At 37.8% G+C, this 15,876-nt stretch overlaps 1 protein-coding gene across 7 annotated transcripts in view; it reads right to left on the reverse strand.

Annotated features, from left to right (window-relative positions):
• LOC106510491 (uncharacterized) overlaps positions 1-15,876 on the reverse strand; it is an 883,709-nt gene that overhangs the window by 249,922 nt on the left and 617,911 nt on the right. The window contains exons 3-6 of one of the 7 annotated variants that reach the window (XR_014805819.1): positions 14,773-14,945; positions 4,495-4,623; positions 4,078-4,156; positions 1,754-3,953 (exon numbers count right to left, since the gene is read on the reverse strand). Coding sequence is in view for 2 of the 7 variants with exons in the window: in XM_084960196.1 (XP_084816322.1) it covers positions 3,830-3,953; positions 4,078-4,156; positions 4,495-4,623 (332 nt within the window). In the remaining 5 variants the exon portion in view is untranslated. Of the gene's footprint in view, positions 1-1,753; positions 3,954-4,077; positions 4,308-4,494; positions 4,624-14,772; positions 14,946-15,876 lie in introns of those variants that run through there. The other 6 variants (XR_014805816.1, XM_084960197.1, XR_014805818.1 and 3 more) reach the window with 6 other exon arrangements.

Here is a 15,876-nt window from a genome sequence, read left to right on the forward strand (position 1 = left end):
GCTCTCTAGCAAATAATGGACAGATAATTACACAGTATGTAGACAGAATTAAGGCAAGGCACAGATCTTTGGCCTAAATGTAAATGAAACTCAATTTAGAAGGAAAGTGGTGTTACATGATTATCATTAAAGTTCTTCTAATCCCTATACCTCAAAATACACACACATATACACACACACACACACACACACACACACACACACACACACCCTTTTACTGGATGTAGAATAAACCTTCTATGTTTAGTATGTTCAGGGAGATGGTCCTCAAGGCCAACCCTAGACTAGACCGTGTAAGTTAGGTCTCTGTGTTATGCTGCATAGCACCTGAAGCCCTACTTCTGAGCTCCAATTCATTTACTCAGGAATTACTGCGGGGTTACCAACCCATGCATTTCATTAATCCATTCTTTTTTTAAATAACATATTGAAATAGTTGATTTACACTGAGTTTCAGTGTAATTTACCCAGTTCTTTTGATCTGGATTTATTGAATACCTACTTTGTGCCAGTTACCACACTATACATGTCACCTTGCTTAGACTCAATGGTGAACAATATATATACCTCTTACCTTCATGAAGCTTGTAGATCTAAAGAAGCATTTAGTTCATGATTCTGCTAAGGCCAAAGACTACACAGTTAGCATGTATAAGTTACCAGGCAGGGTTAATCCTAATGTCTGAAATGTGAGAAGTGATCTTTATGAGATGATAGAATTTAACTAAATGATTCCTTAGGACTGTCCAAGCTCCAAGTATTTCTAAAATAATGAAGATAATGATAATGATAACAGTGACAACAATGGTGATACCAATTGGACGATAATAACTAATGCATTCTATTGTTCCTTAAATGTGAGGTTCTCAATTATTTTGCATGAATTAGCTCATGCAAGACTTTAACAAACATCTAAGTCAGATATTCTTCTTCTTCACATTTCACTTATGGAAAAGGGGAGTCCTAGGCTAGTGAGTATGGACAAAATTTTGAGAACAGAAAATTGCCAAATTCTGGTTCCAACCCAGGATGTCTGACTCTAAAACCACCATACAATACCACCTCCCTCCTGCAGAAAATTTGCCAGTGACAGAGAAACATGACTGTGGGTAATAGCAGCCCTGGAGTAAAAATACATTTGTTGTAGATAAAGATTTGAAAGAGAGAAAAATGCCTGCTAAATACAATTTGGTGTTTTTCTTCTATCTATCACACTCAATGCAGTTAAAAATACAGGAAACTTTTTACTGCCTCCCTTGCCATTTAACTTACCTCTCCATTACTTCAGCAAAAGCATCACCATGGCAACCAGTCTCTTCCAATTATGTTTACACTAACGTTTCCATTTTAACTACTGATTTTGAGTACTGTCTAACTCTGGTTTAAGTGTAAGTCAGGAGGGCATGTTGTAAATGTTAAAAAAAAAAAAAAAAGAAACACACACACACAGCCAAAGAGAGCTTCAAGCAGAGCCACCTGACCTAGAATCATTCACAAAAACCCCCCAAAAAACCCAAAAAACCATCCATAGTGGTAGCAATACTGATAACAAAGGCTATTCTTTAATGAATGTATATGGTATACCAGGACAGCTTGGAAGAGCCCTACATCTGTTGATCTCATTTATTCCAGTAGTGCTGAGACATAGATATTACAGATATGGAAAATGAGTCACTAGAGGTTAAGTAACTTTCTCAAGGTCAGCTGATACAACATAGCTGCTTAAATATGCCAGATACTATAGATCACTCAGTTTTTTTTTTTTTTTAATCTTAATGGCCTTTGCAGTGTGATTTTATGGACGTCTGAATCTGCCTTAGAGCCATTTATCTCTGGCAAGCAATTTCCATGTCAGTTATTTAGAACTGACTTTTCTAGAAGCAGTATCTAAGGATGGGATTCTTGTGAAAGTATTTACTAAAAGTATGCTCCCAGGAAAAGGAATGAATGGGACAGTTCAAATTTATTCTCTCTTTTCTCTCCCCCACCCCATATACACAAACACATACACAGACACCATATATACACAAAGTTTTGCCTCCAAACTAAATTCTAGGAAAGAAAAGTCTACACCATTCAATTAAGATCAAGTATCCACCTTTGGTTTCATGAAATCTGGCCAAGAGGACAGGATCATATACTAAACACTTTGATGCCAGGACTTCAGATAAAGGTTAATTTTCAAGAAAGATGAAGAGACCAACATCTTAAAAAAATGTTCTTCACATTTAGCCTAAAATAAATGTCTGTAATACATAGCAGATTATACTTGCTGGTGTAATAGATAAGTAAATTCAATAGCTTCAATGTGGTTTGTATTTAACCACTGGAGTAGCCCTATGAAGTAGATGTTATTTTTCTCATCTCCCAAATGAATAAAGAGCTCAGAGAGCCAAATAATGTGCCTAAGGTCACAGAGCTCCGGCAGCAAAGTCACATTTCAAGTGCTTTTTACCACACCAAACATCCTCACAGCCCAGCTGCCTCAACAGATCCAGTATTTCCAAGGGAACTGCTGCATAAATGTGAGAGTGTGTGATTCTTTTCATGATTCTCCCCATTCTTCCTCCTACATTAAAACCAGGTCAAGGAGGCCAGCTCTGGCTGCCACAGGCTCCTTTTAAGAAGCGGCACCAGGGTTCCCCAGAAACCATTCATCTTGCTTCCCACAGCAGGAGACCATCCAGAGCCTGCCACTCTATCTACCAGACTGTTTAGATAAATATCTCACAGATAATCTTTTTTCTCTCTCTCTTCTTTTCTCCTTGCACTGCCTATCCTTCTTCCTTGTGCAATTTCCAAGGAATTAATCTTAGATAAGGGCAAGAATTTTTTAAGTCTAGAAAAGAATTTCCAGGGATTCATTTAAAGTCTAAGTAACTCTCAGAAATTCAATTTCACTACTGCATATGGAGCACCTGCTATGGGCCAAGTAGCAGAGTAAGATTTGAAGATTAAAAAGAAATGAGGCCTTAATGTTGAAAAACATGAAAGACTTATTAAAAAAACTTTATAAATAGCACAGTTCTTTTTTAAATAGCTAGGAGTTACTGTGGACTTACTATGTTCCTGTCACTGTGCTCTCTGCTTTATAAATGTTTTCTTCTCTGATCCATTTAACAAAGTGTATATTATCATCACTGTGTAATGAAATATTGAAACTCATGGCAATATGGCTAAATAAGAGTCCCATGTGGGATCTAAATATGCATTTTTCTGACTCTTTTCAATACCTTCTTTTATCTGCTCTATAGCTCAGTGAACTATAATAAAATATTGAACAGAAGCATAAAGTAAAACACAGTAAAATGCCACTTAAGACAAAGAGATGTATAAATTATCACATCCAAAAGCAGAATGGTGAATTCTTTTTGCACCACGCTCTTCATAATAGAATTGTCAGGGGTTAGTATCCACAGGCAAGACTTCAATACAAGTCAGAGGTCACATACCTTCATCTGTTTCTAGGAGGTTACAGTTTTATATTCTGGGGAAGTAGGAAACATGTGTCCAGAGTCAAACAAGAAATGATTGGGGAGGCAGAAAAAGAAGTTGCCAAGAATCTTCAGATGGACAGGTCACTATTATATTAAATGTAGAGAATGGGAAATGGGAATAAGAGAACAGAAAAGCAATCCAGCATATCAGAAGGTGATACAGCAGACATTTAAGAGCCTCAACTCTGAGTTCAAACTAAACCAGTTAACTCCTCAATCTGCATTTTGCTCCCTATAGTGCGTATCTAATATAGTCACCACTTAGAGCTTCAGTTCCCCCATCCTGACTTTTTACAAATCATCGTGCCTGACATCAATAAGCATTCAAAACATTATCTAAATTCATAGGATACATCAGGAAATTTATCACATCTCTTGTCTCTATTAGATTGAGTCCTACCTGCTTCTCCATCTGTTGAAGGGCCAGGCTTCAGTGTCTCATAGGTGCCAGGAGCCCTGGAGAATGGATAAGACAGATAATTTAAGTCCTAGAAGTAGAGAGGGCACGTATATACCATAGTGTACATGAATTTCCCATTTTAATCCCAATAAATGTGCACAGAGAAATTAGTGTAGTCACCTGTGAAATGGGATCATTTGCCTTGACTTCTTCCTTCCTTTTGATAACACTGCCTTCTGATGCTGGCCATCTGTACCTCCTAAGGAGAGCAAAGACCTTGTTTTTTGCAAGGCGTTTGGAAAGTTGAAAGTTGTTACAGAGCTGTAAGCCAGGCTGTAGAGTCAATCGGAACTCATCACAACAGTCACAGATGGATGTTGATGGATTTGGCAATTAGCTCATGCCAGCGTCTAATATGGAAAAGGAACACATTTCGGTCTCTCTTAAAGACTTCAGAGGATGCTAACCACGACTCTGTCTCTCTGCTCTCCTCGCGGCTGTTAACTTCTGTGGGATTAATGGCTGAGCCTGCTTGGGTTGGCTTCCTGATAGGGCTATTTAAAGGACAGCAGTAAGCCTTATACCAACAACACTCACGTGATGGCCTCTTCCTTCCCCCACGTGCTTCTGATGAAGGGTGTTTAGGTGATGATGAAGCTTTGATGGTCTCCTTAAAGGTACTATGTTGCTGCCTAAGGGCAGAGTTCTCAGCAAGGCCTAGGCTCCCTGGGTAGTGGTGGAAAATGCAGAATGAAAGAATGAATAATTAAAGAAGATTTTAAGGGATTTATAGAAAGAAAAATCTAACATTTGAAATCCAAATTAGAGGTGAAGTAGATCTTTTTACTATTTCAACAAGTGTTGTCATTGTTGGAACTTTGGCTCAGAATGTGAATACACGGGTTAAAAGGTTAAAAGTCTGTTTTTTTGGCTGGAGTTGCGTCAGCTCGTTGCGGACACACTGGTTACCTCCTGCTGAATCAGCTCTGACAGTCAGTGATAAATGTCTTTGATTAATAAAACATTAGGAATCAAATTAAATATTACTGGATACATGTAGTATCTTAGGCTCTTTCAATGCCTGCGGGGTTTTCACAGGTGAAAATAGTAATAGTTTATAATAAAAGTTAAGTTTTACTGGTCACCTATTCTGTGATAGGCTCTGTTCTAAGTACTTTGTTAAGTATTAATTTATAAATCCTTATAATCAGACTATAAATTCAGTTTTCATTTCCATTTTACAAATGAGAAAAGTTGTAACACTTTGCCCAATGATTCACAAAGAATGTGACTCAAGTTCAAGATTAAGTATTCACTATATTTTAAAATATGATAATAATAATAATAATAACATCTTCAGCAATGAATAATGGCCACTCAAAAATCATCCTAATCCCTAGAACCTGTAAATGTTTTGAGATGAGATTAGCCTCAATTATCCGGAAGGTCCGAGCTATAACCACAAGTGACATTGTGAGTGCGAGGATGAGAGGGGTTATACACGACGAAGAGGAGAAGGCAGTGTGAAAATGGAGGCAGAGATAGTAGTGGAGAGGGCACAAGCAAAGAAATGCCATCAGCCACCAGAAACTGGAAGAGGCAAGGAGTGGATTCTCTCCGAGGGATTCTGGATGGAGGACAGCCCTGCAGACATTTGACATCCTGATTTCAACCCAGTGAAACTGATGTTGAACTTTGGCCTCCAGAACTGTGAGAAAATATTTAAATGCACCAATGCGTTTCTGTGGGTTTTATTTGCTTGTTTGTTTTTGTGTATGTGCATTTTTTTTTTTTCTTTTTCAGCTATACCTGTGTCATACAGGAGTCCCCAAGCCAGGGATTGAGTTCAAGCTAGAGCTTCGACCTAAGCCACAGCTGTAGGTAGCACTGCTAGATCTTTAGCCCACTGCACCATAGCAGGAACTCCAGTTTCTGTTTTAAGCCACCAAGTTTGTGGCAATTTGCTATAGCAGCCACAGGAAACTAATAGAGGTTGTGGAAGCTAATTAACACAGAACTGATCAAATATTTTAAATTTAGGGGAAGTATTTTGGCTAGGGTCCCTGCGTGACAACTCCTAGGAGTAGAAACTAGATTTGCTGACTTCTAGCCAACATTTTCAGCTCAGATGGAGCATATCCTGTCTTCCCCGTGATGATCAAAGCCTCCTGCTCCAAGAAGCACTTCTGGTTTATGGCAGTCGGTCTTGGGGAGTGGTGATTCTTTCTTACTACATCTCATTCGAGACTCACACAGAATATCTGGTTTAGACAACTATGTGGCTTTTGAAAGAAAATACATTTTTAAAGGGCTAGAATTCAGTCTTTCCATGTTGTTAAATATGCATGACAATCCACCTTCCACCATTTTCGTATTAAAAGGTGTAATTATATATAAAGGGCCACGCCCAAGTCAGGCCCATTTGATTTTTTTTTAAGTTTTATTGACTTTATCAAATTATTAGCATTCTTGGGACAGATTAAACAACTAAATTTTCCAGAAAGACATTATTTTCTCATTTAGACTCCTCTTTATTTAACCACATCAGACATCCCTGGAAAGGCAGGATGTTGTACTAGGAAGAACAGTGGGTTTCAAGCAAAAAATTTTTCTTTGTATCACAGGATATGAGGCTTAAAGTATAACATTAGACCAGACCTATACACTCTGATCCATAGCTGCCTCATCTCTAGGCTAGAGATCATTGTCTTTGCCTGAGCTTCTCCAACAAGGCTGTGTGTGCGTGTGTGTGTGTGTGTGTGCGTGTGCGTGTGCGTGTGTGTGTGTTTGTGTGTGCGTGTGTGTGGGGGGGGGAGAAAAATGATAAAATCATAATGGATCTTGTTACACTTTTTTTAACATGAAAAATTCTATATATACATGAAGGGTTTTAATCGACGTGATTTTCATTCTTCATAATCTCATTTGCTTGTTGCCTCCGGTTAAACTTCCACAAACCTTCAAGATAGATTAAGCTTTTTTTTTTTTTTTTTTTTTTGTTCCATGTTGTGCAGTGCTTATCTCCTGTCTCATGTAATAATACTTAAAACTGCACTACAATGGGTTTCTTTTTCAAGTCAAGCTCTCCTGCTACTTCCCTGACCTGCATGAGTTATTTACGCCAGCCATTGCTATCCATCTCCTAACAACACAGACTATCAGTGCATGCCAAACCATTTTCAGGGGCGACATCCAGAGACATCCTTTAAAGCCAAACTCTAACATCATCTCGCCAACCATCTGATCTGCTAAATAGCATTTAGAGCTGATTCCTGACGCTGAATTAATTTCTTTAAATATTTCTTTACCTGATTTACTTGGTATCACTTCCCCCATTTTGAACTAGTTCCTCTTCTTAACTACGGTATAAATTTTACCCCTAAGCTAGCAGCCTCCTAGTTCAAAAGTAAATACCCATAGCAGTCATACCTGGCCCCAGGATGCTCATAGGAGTACAGTTAAAGGAGCCCTTCATACGAAAATCACACGTTGGCCAGCTATAAAACTTAAAGAGCCTGCATACGATCTCCTCATATTTAGAAGTACATTTCTCTATACCCCTTAGTACCGTTAACTAGGATCTGTGTTGTATTCAGTACATGATCAGTAAACACATGATCTGAGTAAACCTTAGGAAATAGCTTATCAAGCTCCCACGATCTCATTAATAGCTCACCTTACTATAAAGAGAGTTCTAAACAAGACATTCTGGAGATGCTTACAGGATAGTCCTGGAGACAGGGGAGTAAATAGACTGTTACAATATAGCCCCTGGGAACGTGTTTGAAGAGGAAGGTCCCAGATGCCAAGGGCACAGAGAAAGAGAAGCTACAGAGACTACGGGAGTGCAAGGGTAAATTCTGAAAGAAAATGATTCATGAAGGATGAAGACTGGGACGTAGCCAGGTGGAGAGAGGGAGCGAGCAATCCTCAGTGCCGCTCTGTTTCTCTTTCCTTTCAACACGATTCCAGGCATAATGAACACCCTGCAGTGTCTTAAACTATTTCCATATAATCTCCTCACTTCTCTCTACCTTTATTCAGCCTCTGTATCTTCATTTGTGAAACTCTCCTTATAGTTAGTTGGATAACATAAGTAATAAAGCAACAATATCGCAGTATTACTGCGTATAAAATCAAATAGATTTTATACTTGGCCTATAACAAAAGCTATGAGTTACTGCTGAAAATTGTTTAAAGTGTGATGATCTTTGGGCTTGTCCCCTCGCCTCAGGTTTTATTCGAAAGACACAATTGGGTGTTTCATGTAAAAATTGGTAGGATCATACCATTCAGTGACTATAAAAGCTTGGTTCCTTGGTATTTAAATCCAAGTTCCAACTAATTTGTGACATTACATTTATGGTCTTGCTCTTATGAATGGAGGTAGAGTGTTTTAAAAAGGCTTATTAAAGGTTTCAAAATACCAGTCATGTTAACACTGAGTAACAAAGCTACTTAAAAGAACTAAGGGTTGTCGCCCACAGAGATTGAAATGGGTCAAAAGGTCCAGAGTAACTACTGAGTTCATCTATATGCAAATACTTTCCTAGAAGTGTGACTCTTCAGCTTTGATTTTTAACAAGAACAGCTGGAGGAGATTCTAGGCCAGGCAGTATTATCCACTGAAACCTTGATTATAATATATCTAGAGAAATATCACATAGACTTCAAATTAGGGGTTACATAAACAATAATTAAAAAGCAAACTCTCAACTTTCTGTAGGGTTTCTTAGCTTATTCATCTACTATAAATAAAAAAATTGCAAATATGTACTAATCATTTTTTTTTTTTGCCAAGTGCCTCACCTTGCTTATTCTATTTATAATATAACAACACTGGAAATTAAATATTATCATTGCAATTTAAAGATGAACACTGTGACTCAGTTAGGCACTGCAGTGTGCCAAGTCAACTGCTTAGTACTGATACGAGCCCATGCTGTCTGGTCTCAAATAACAAGCTTTTCTTCCAGGCATCTGTCTAAAAATGCTATCGAGAAATAGAAGCCAAAAGAAAGCAAAGTAGCCAAATGAACTAATCTGAATTTTACCGGTCCTGAGCACCTCCAAAGACAAAAGAGTCAGACTGAGGTTACAGCTCTCTTTGAGGTAAAGAAATGCAGAATAGAAACTCTCTTGCCCATGCCTTACCTTGCTAAATGGTCATCAGTAGACACAAGGAGAAACTGATTATATCATTGACAAGCAAATAAAAGGAAGTAAAGGTAGTGATGCAGAACACTCTGGATGGGGGTGGGGAGCATTGTAATGTTGGCCCGTCCCTTCCCTATTGAGCTTGTTTAAGCCTTTTCCCATCACATAGGTCTTTATTTTTATAGGACGGTCCTTCTCTACTTTGGTGTAAGTAGGACTTTTGTCCTTACTTTCTGAATTCTCTCTTATTGTCAGGAGCTAAGCTAAAGCATATCAGTATCTCCGTTTTTTTTCCAGACCTGAAGGCAAAGTCAACTGGTCAATTTCTGCTTCCATTCATCTCAACCCATCTTGAACACTGAGAGTACTCAGATTAAGAAACAATAATGAAAATAACAGTATTATCCACTTCGTCTTTTCTGGTGTCCCAGGTCTTGTACTAAGCTCAGCTTAACCAGATGGGTATTGTTAATATTATTTTAATTTTCTAGATTAGAAACTGAACACCTTAACTAATGATATACAGTTGGTCATTGGCTGCATTTAGATTCAGAATATATTTTGTCTGACTACAAATGTCACACACTATAACAGAAAAGCCATTCTCTAAGCCTCTGTATATCTACATAACGGAAATAAAAACCCAACTTGTGGTATGGTTATAAGAAATATATTATATTCATGTGGTAAATAAATAAAACATCATAAGTTCTTGCTTAATAGACAGCATTCTTTTAAATTTTTTTACTAGACTCCTTGGTAAAAAGAGTGAGCAATATATGCCAAATGCTTAAAAAACATTTCATACGTAAATAATTGACCAAATTAAAAAAAAATAATAGATGAATGAATGGATTGAAATCTGTTGATAGTCTCTCCCTGCCCCCAGGAATCCTTTTAGATTTGTAATCTTTCAGTCTTCTGGACATCAGATGAGAGAAGATTTAGAAGGAAGAGGCTACTAGACATTCTTAAGCTCCCTGGGTGAAGAACTATAATACTTTTGAATCTTTCAATTATTTGCCCTTTCTCATGTTTGTAATTGATTCAGGCCTACTGGATGCACCTAGTAATAAAAGGCAAAAAGTAGTGGAAGATCTTATTTCCATCACTATAAATACAAATTCATTATTAGAGTAACATATAATAATACCTTTCCATGAATTAATCATTAGATATATATGTGCAACTACTCATGCCAGGAGTTATTACAAATAAAAAGATTAAAAAGCATAGTCGCAACTGGAAAAAACAAAAGTTCTTCAGCATTTTGGTCATTGTAAAAATGAAACAAAATTAAAAATCTAAATGTATATCTGTAGATGGATATATTGATGTGTGGTACACCTGTGTCACTGAGTACCATGCATCCACAGAGACAATGACTGAGATGGCTCTCTATGCTGATGCAGACAGCACTGCAAAGCATGTTGCTAGATGGGGAGAAAAACACACAAAGTAACATGTAAGGTACAACCCTATAAATGTAAAACAAAAGGTAAATGCCAACAGCATCCAGGTATAGGGACAGAAGATGGATTGTGAATGACCCATGCTATGCCATTGAAGGTGGTTACCCCTGGAGAAGACTAAGAGATTTTAAGGCATTATGTGAGGCTTTCTTATCATGTGCTACTTAATTATGTAGTTTATGAGTAAACAAACAAAAGCGTTAGACTTTACTCCAAGATTTCACATTTTATAGGGATGAAATGGCATATGATCATAAAAACAGATCATAGGCGTATATTCTGTATAGAAAAATTCCTATGTTCATATTCATAACACAGCTTCTTATTTATGAAATTTGCCTGTGGAATAAAAACAATTATGATAACAAGTAAATTAATTTGGTGCATCACTTGAATATCAAAGCTGAGTCTTTAACTTGCTAATGAAAATGTCAAAAGTGATCAAGCCCCCCTTCCTTCATTTTATAAGTGTAAAAAATTAGGTCCAGATAAGGAAGGCTTCCTGACGGAATCACACAGCAAATTACTGGCAGAGCCTAGGGATATACATGGATTGGAATCCACATTGATTACTGGGGAGCTTATTTTGATTCTAAAATCAAAGAGAATAAATAGAATTTGATGTACAACACTTTAATATATTAGAAGCATTAGTTATCTGAGCATTTCAGTCTTTGTTTATTTCACAATACAAAGTAGGCAGAAGATATTCAACAAATGGAAAACACTGAGGTATGATCATGTATCACTCTCAAAGTCAGGCTGCAGAATACCACTCCTCCTCCTTCCTTTGATCTCAGCCTTGCAGTTTGAAAGCCAGGGGGATGATAAATGGCCACGAAATGCAGACAAAGCTTCCTTTTGTTTGTCCCACAGAATAGGAAGATGGTCAAATTGATCAGTCATCAAGGTATAATTATCTGAAATAAATACTAGCCTCTTTGATGTGGCTTAGGATGCCAGCATCATGGAAAGAGATCATTCTTCTGACTTTCACATAATTGAATGATTATGTCTGTTTGTGAATGAACTTCCTTAATTGCTAACTGGTAATTTGGCATCCTGACAGGAGTGTACGGGAACCGTGATCCCTCACCTTGCACAAGGGGGAGAAGATTGAACCGAGAGGAATGAATGGGAAGAGAGGCCTCCAAATTAGAAATAATTGGAGCAGAGAGCAGATGATAAAAAAGGCACAGGAATTACTCCACCTTCCCCCAAAGAAATGACGCTGATTCATCTGTCTGAGGCCACAGCCTGGATCTCTGACAGGTGTGCATTTGTTTTTAAAAACACCAAGCAAAGGCTATAGCCTGGGGGATGTTTCCATTTGTTAAAAAGATAAAGTCTGAAAGGATTTAGCCATCCTGATCTTGGGGAAGCATTAAGTAGACAATACAGAGCCACCAGAGTTGATAGCTAAAGGTCACATTAAAAGGTCAGGAAATATGAGAGATATATTAAAAAAAAAAAAGTTAAGGTATTGGAAGAATATATGTTCTTGGAATATATGAAAGAATATATGTGCAAATACTGTTAGGGGGACCTGCCATTTTTATTTATTTACTGTACTATGACAAGCAAATTAGTTAATTTTCCAAAACCCAATTTCTTCCTTATTCTTAAAAAGATGATGATATCACAATTGCCCATTTCTGATTTGTTTTGTTTTTTTAGGTCCACACCAATGGCATATGGAAGTTCCCAGGCTAAAGGTTGAATGGGAGCTGCAGCTGCCAGCCTATGCCACAGCCACAGTAATGCAGGATCTGAGCCGCGTCTAGGATCTACACCACAGCTCAGGGCAAAACCAGATACCGGACCCACTTTGCGAAGCCAGGGATCGAACTTGCATTCTCATGGACACTAGTTGGATTCATTTCAGATGCACCACAACCGGAACTCTATTCTTTCGCGATGATTAAAAGGGCTTATGAAAGTGGTGCTTTCCAGCAAAAAGTATTAAGTTAGGACTTATCCTCCCTGATGTCTCTTAGCTGGAAATGAGATAAAGCTTAGAGTGTCAACATTTTACCAAGCCTTGAAGGCCAAATGGTGATTCCCACTTATTCATAAACACCTTTCTAGGGAAATTTCTTCATCTTCAAAACATGATAAGCCTCGTCTGTGACTCATGTAATTTCTTGTATTTTAGATCTCTAAAACCATAATGATCATGATGAGTTAAATCATTGGCGGCTTTTTTATATGCATTCTGTTAAACCCTTATCTCTAGTCCCATCATCTTCTCACTATTAATTGAACATTTGCAAATTTGGATATCTCAGGCGTAATTCATATACAAACCAAAATTACATTTTTCTTCTAACTATTACCACAGTTTTCTCCATGATATTCTTTATTTGATTTGTTTATGCATTTATCCTTCGATTTATGAATTCAAAAGATTTTTTTGTAAGTACTCTGTGCCAAGAACTGGGCAAAGCACAAAAGCAGTTATATTTCTTACATTCATCAAGCATTCTAGCTACAGAGAAACATAAATGAATACTAAAATGACCCTAAAAGGAGAATTGTCTTGAAATCTCTCATATAAAGTTACAAGATACCAAGAGGATATCTGATTAGGAGAATTCCTCCAGTGATAATTGGGGTGACTTCCCTAAGTAAAGCATGTGTAACGTGTCTGTATGTGTCTGTGTGTGATGATGGTGATGCTACCCCAGGCAGAAGGCTAGGCTTGTGTAACAGTTCCACATAATCGGTGGTAAAATGGCACATTGAAGTGAAAGATGGATAAGCATGGTCAGAAAGCAAGTTGTTAAAGGGATTATGGTAGGAGGTGAGGTGGGAGACTTGCCAAACTCTCTGAGAACCACTGTACTCCTTAATCTTAGGTAACTTTCACAGGCACCCGTACCACTTCCTCTCCCTTACTCCCAGGGCCCTCTTACCAAGATCTGTTTAATGTGCCTATGATGATCCTCTGAAATCTTCCTGCTTCTCTCTACCCACCTTGCTATTGCCTCGAATCTTTGCTCCAAATTAGAAATAATTAGACCAGAGTGCAGGGGATGATAGATATATAGTCAATTCCTGTCTCCTTCCATTTAACCACCCCCTACCCCCATCATCATACACTTGACCAAATAGTAAGTCATCATCCTAAGCAAACAAAATCCCTTGCTAATAGTATCATTTCGCTGCTTCAGACAACATTCTCCACTGCTTTAAGTTAAAAATTCAAATTCTACACAAGAACATGAGTCATTTCACAATTCTGCATACATCTTCTAGCAAAAGTATTAAATAAACGTGCATTAGATGAATGAAAGAAGTATGTCCAACTGCTTCTCCTTCTCCCTTTCTAGGTACAATTGCCAGGGTTCTCAAACCATAGGATGTTTCAGAATATGCCTGGAAAATGCCTTAGTGTTCAGATAAGTTAGTCCTTCGTCTTCTAATTACATGTATAAAATCAGGTTTAGCCTGGGGAACATGAATATTTAACAAGGAGCTTCTTTATTTACTAACTAAAATTTGAGACCTAGTGAGCTTATGTGGGTTAATAAAATTTTTCAAGTGAGATTTGACTTTTTTGTCAACTTTCTCTTCTCCCCTGGTAGATTTTCAAGTGTGTTATTAAGAAGGTTTGCTTGTGGTAAAAGCAATCCCTGATTATTAAGCTATCTGGTTTGGGATGCTATGTATGGATTATTAAAAAACAAACCACCAAAAAAAAAAAAAAACCCAACTCTTTTAACTGGCATTTTTCATGTAAAGACCCTGGAAGCTAAGTTACTAGATACTGACGTGTTTAACAGATACTGACTTCCGTTGGAAATAAGGCTTCTAAACTAGGTTGGATAATATACCTATAAGATATTAAGTGTTTTTCCATTACCTGAACTTTCACCAGGTGGAGGTAAGGGGAGCGGGCAAAAAAAAAAAAAAAAAAAAAAAAAAAAAAGGTGCTGGTTAACTATGTGAACAGGTATATATACTTCTTCAAGGGCACATGGACTGGCTGGATGCTGGGTTTTGTTACCTACATGTGAGTAGCTGCAAACAGGTGTGGGCTCTGAGAGCCTTGTAAATCTTAATATTTATTTGAAGCTGAGAAGAAAAGCTCCTGCTAGGTATTGTCCCTGACATTAATATGTGTATTTTCTCAAACCGTGTGTAATTTTGTGCCTTCATATTTTTGTTCAGGGTTTCTTCCTCATAGACATATCTCCTCATCCTTCTCCACCAGAAAAACTATAGGCCATCCTTCAAGGCTCACCTTAAATATTTCTTTAAATTTTAGTTCTTCCTCTCGGTGCTCACATGCTACCACATCCACATTCTTACTTCAGTGCTTACTATCTGAGTTGCAGTCACCTTGAAGGACCTGTCTTTCCTCTTGGGGGCAAAGTGTGTCTATGCATTTTGCATATCCAGTGCTTCAAACAACTTCTGGAACAGAAAAACAAAGCAGGAGTTCCCGTCGTGGCGCAGTGGTTAACGAATCCGACTAGGAACTATGAGGTTGTGGGTTCGGTCCCTGCCCTTGCTGAGTGGGTTAACGATCCGGCCTTGCCGTGAGCTGTGGTGTAGGTTGCAGACACGGCTCAGATCCCGAGTTGCTGTGGCTCTGGCGTAGGCCGGTGGCTACAGCTCCGATTCAGCCCCTAGACTGGGAATCTCCATATGCCGCGGGAGCGGCCCAAGAAATAGCAACAACAACAACAACAAAAGACAAAAGACAAAAAAAAAAAAAAAAAAAAAAAAAAGAAAAAGAAAAACGAAGCAGCTGTTTGCTAAGGGCACTAAACCACAGGGGTGAAGCTGGATGTCCTGGGATCAAGTGTAAATCATACCACTTCCTCAAGGTTTAAGAAAGAGCTACTTCCTTAAGGGGATATTTCCTGAAACATTTTACGCATCTCACCCCTGGGATTTAGTCTCTATCTTTTAATAGTTCATGTTACATCCAATTATTGTGTGGTTGTATTATTATCATGACTATACTTAAAGAAATTATTATGCCTAATTCCTTCCCCTCCAAATATCATGCCCTTGAGAGAAGGAGTCATATCTTACTCTTTACATGGTTTAAGATACCAAAATTGAGAAGTGAATGTCAAGGAACATGTAATGGAAAGTCTGTTAAAATGAATTAAATCACCATTTTATAATTTAATGATTTAGATTGGCGGAAAGGAATTTACTTATATAAATTTTAAAAAGGGTCTGGTTTTGCTGACTTTCAAGAAACGCATTTTGATTTGTTCTATCATCATTCTTTCCATTTAAGTAGGAGTTGGTAGTGCACAAATGACTTTCATATGCATGATGTCATCTGATCCAGATACTAGTATTTTACAAACACAAGAAAGTGAGGAAT

The sequence above is a fragment of the Sus scrofa genome, chromosome 6, assembly GCF_054392235.1.
Source record: "Sus scrofa isolate SSC_HxYL_T2T_F1_AM1 chromosome 6, Sscrofa_HxYL_maternal_Yorkshire_Landrace_v2.0, whole genome shotgun sequence".
NCBI lineage: Eukaryota > Metazoa > Chordata > Mammalia > Artiodactyla > Suidae > Sus > Sus scrofa.